Here is a 2,216-nt window from a genome sequence, read left to right as displayed (position 1 = left end):
GGGGCGAGCAGCGCCTTCACCCCAGATGCGTGCCTCATGGCCCTCAGCCAGGGGCCGCAGGCCGATGCGCGGAGGACACACCGAGGGGCCTCGGGACACTCGCGCGGCTAGAGCGCCTGCCCCGGGGCACCCCGCCCCCCTCCGCCTCCTTGTGGCCTGTCTGCCCCCTTGAAGAGTGGCCCCCAGGCCCGGTTCACCGGGCACGGTGCCCTGGCCAGCCCCCTCCCTGCCGCCCCCTGCCCCTGTGTCTCCTCTTCCCCCTTCTCCCGCCCATCGCCACCGCACCTCGCCGCCCGTTACCCTGCCCCGTCGCCCCCCCTCCCGAGCCAAGCCGCCTGCCGGGGAGCGTCGTCACCAATCAATCATGAAGTTCCCACTTCGCTCCCGCACCAAAATCAAGGATCCCCGTACGTGCTCGGTTTCCCATCCCCCCCCCCCCCTTTTTTCCTGTCATTCGCCTTTCGCACGCTCACCTTCCGGCTCGTGCTTGGCCCCCCGGCGCGCGGCTCCACCATTGGTGATCCCGCCACCAGTGTTGGAGGCCTTCCGAGATGCCCTCCGCAGTAACCATCGATCATACATCGAGTCCTTCGGGCTGAGCGCGTCCAGCAGCTCGAGCAAATTCTCGCCCCTCTTCTCGTCGTCCATGCTGTCACGCAGCCACGGCAGCATCGGCCTGATGCTCGGCGGCAGCAGCAGCAGCAGCAACAGTTCCAGTAGCAGCGCCAGCTCCTCGACCAGCAGCATGGCTGGACCCGGGGCCGCATACAGCCAGAGCGATTTGTCGGCCACCGGCATCTCCGGCCGCGAGTTGCGCGCCCTGGCCCGAACCATGAAGCTTATCGAGCGATCTCTGGAGAAGGATGTGACTCGGCCCGGGTCTGTTGCCGCCGAGCCGATCACTTTCGGGACGCTGTCTTCCATCAACCAGCAGCAGCAGAGCACGGTCGCCGAGGGCTTGTCCCTGCGTGTGGATGGCGTGCCTCTCTGCGAGCATTCGCTGTCCATCTTCACCTCGAGCCTCCGCTCGGTGGCCAATTTGAAGCACCTCTCCCTGACCGAGTGCGTGCCCGCTTTTCCTGTCCTTTTACCTCGATGCACACCTCCTCCGCGGTTTCTCCATGCCCTCCTCCTGCCCGCCCCGGGGCCCCGAGGGGCGCGACAAGCCCCCGCTCCCCCCCCGCTCCCCCCCCGCTCCCCCCCCCACGGCTGACCAATCCCCCTGCCCTGCTGTCGAATAGGTGCCATCTTTCGTCGGGCGACGTGCGCATCCTCATGGATACGCTGCTCTTGGACAAGCCGTCTGTCACGTCGCTTTCCTTCTCGCGCAACCCCATCGGTGATCTGGGCATCGAGTCGATCGCCCGGTATGTCCGTGTATCCGAAGGATCGGTTCATAACCTCGAGCTGGAGGGCATCTCCGGCCTTTCGGCCCATGGGGTTGGAAGCCTCGTCGCAGTGCGCATCATGCCATCCCCGCTTTTTCGATGTCCACATGTGCTCTTTTTTCCGCTGGTGCTCTCATGCTGCTCCCCCTCGCCCGCTCTTTTTCCTGACATACCCACGCAACCGCAGCTCCTGGAGTTTGTCAAGGTCCCCTTCTCGGTGAACCTGAGCATGTGCCCCGACCTCTTCGAGTCGGCGCACATCGATCGACTCATCGCCGCCGCCAACAACAATGTCTGGGTGACACGTCTCCGGCTGGAGGGCTGCGGCCTCAGGTGCGCGATGGGATCCACTTGTCCGCATGCACGACTGCGATTTGCCCATTTCCCGTGGCATATCCCCCCCCCCCCCCCCCCCGGGACCCGGGCCCCGCCCCCCCACACCCCCGCCCGCCCCCCCCCCCCCCCCCCCCCCCCCCCCCCCCCCCCCCCCCCCCGCCCCCCGCCAACCCCACCCCCCCCCCCCCCCCCCCCCAGACGCGGTGTCTGTCAAGGTGTGTGTCTTATGTCAGGGGCGGGGAGGGGGAGCAGCCCACATAGGCGTGTTACAGGCCCAGGCATATCCCCCCCCCCCCCGCCCTGTCCATGGCCTCGGCACCTTTCCCACCACGCTGGTCGCACGTTTTGGCGCCCCACACAACCTACGGCGAAAGGGGGGAGGGCCGGTGCAGGCGGGAGAGACGGAAAAAGAGCGAGGCCACTCCCACGACTCCCCCAGAAGACGCGGCCCGGGCATGCTGTCCATCGGACGTTGCCGCGGCCCCCCCCCCC

General features: G+C 67.7%; 1 protein-coding gene across 1 annotated transcript in view; it reads left to right on the top strand.

Moving 5' to 3' along the window:
* Positions 1–364: 364 nt before the first annotated feature.
* Positions 365–2,216, top strand: part of H696_00047 (hypothetical protein) — a gene marked incomplete at its 5' end in the record, with an annotated part of 7,744 nt that continues 5,892 nt past the window's right edge. Inside the window, 4 exons of the mRNA XM_009493881.1 lie at positions 365–407; positions 534–1,062; positions 1,242–1,458; positions 1,576–1,721. Of these exons, the coding sequence (XP_009492156.1) occupies positions 365–407; positions 534–1,062; positions 1,242–1,458; positions 1,576–1,721 (935 nt within the window). The remainder of the gene's footprint in view (positions 408–533; positions 1,063–1,241; positions 1,459–1,575; positions 1,722–2,216) is intronic.

The sequence above is a fragment of the Fonticula alba genome (assembly GCF_000388065.1).
Source record: "Fonticula alba strain ATCC 38817 unplaced genomic scaffold supercont2.1, whole genome shotgun sequence".
NCBI lineage: Eukaryota > Rotosphaerida > Fonticulaceae > Fonticula > Fonticula alba.
The sequence above is the reverse complement of the archived record's forward strand: the minus strand, read 5'-3'. Positions and strand labels throughout refer to the sequence as shown.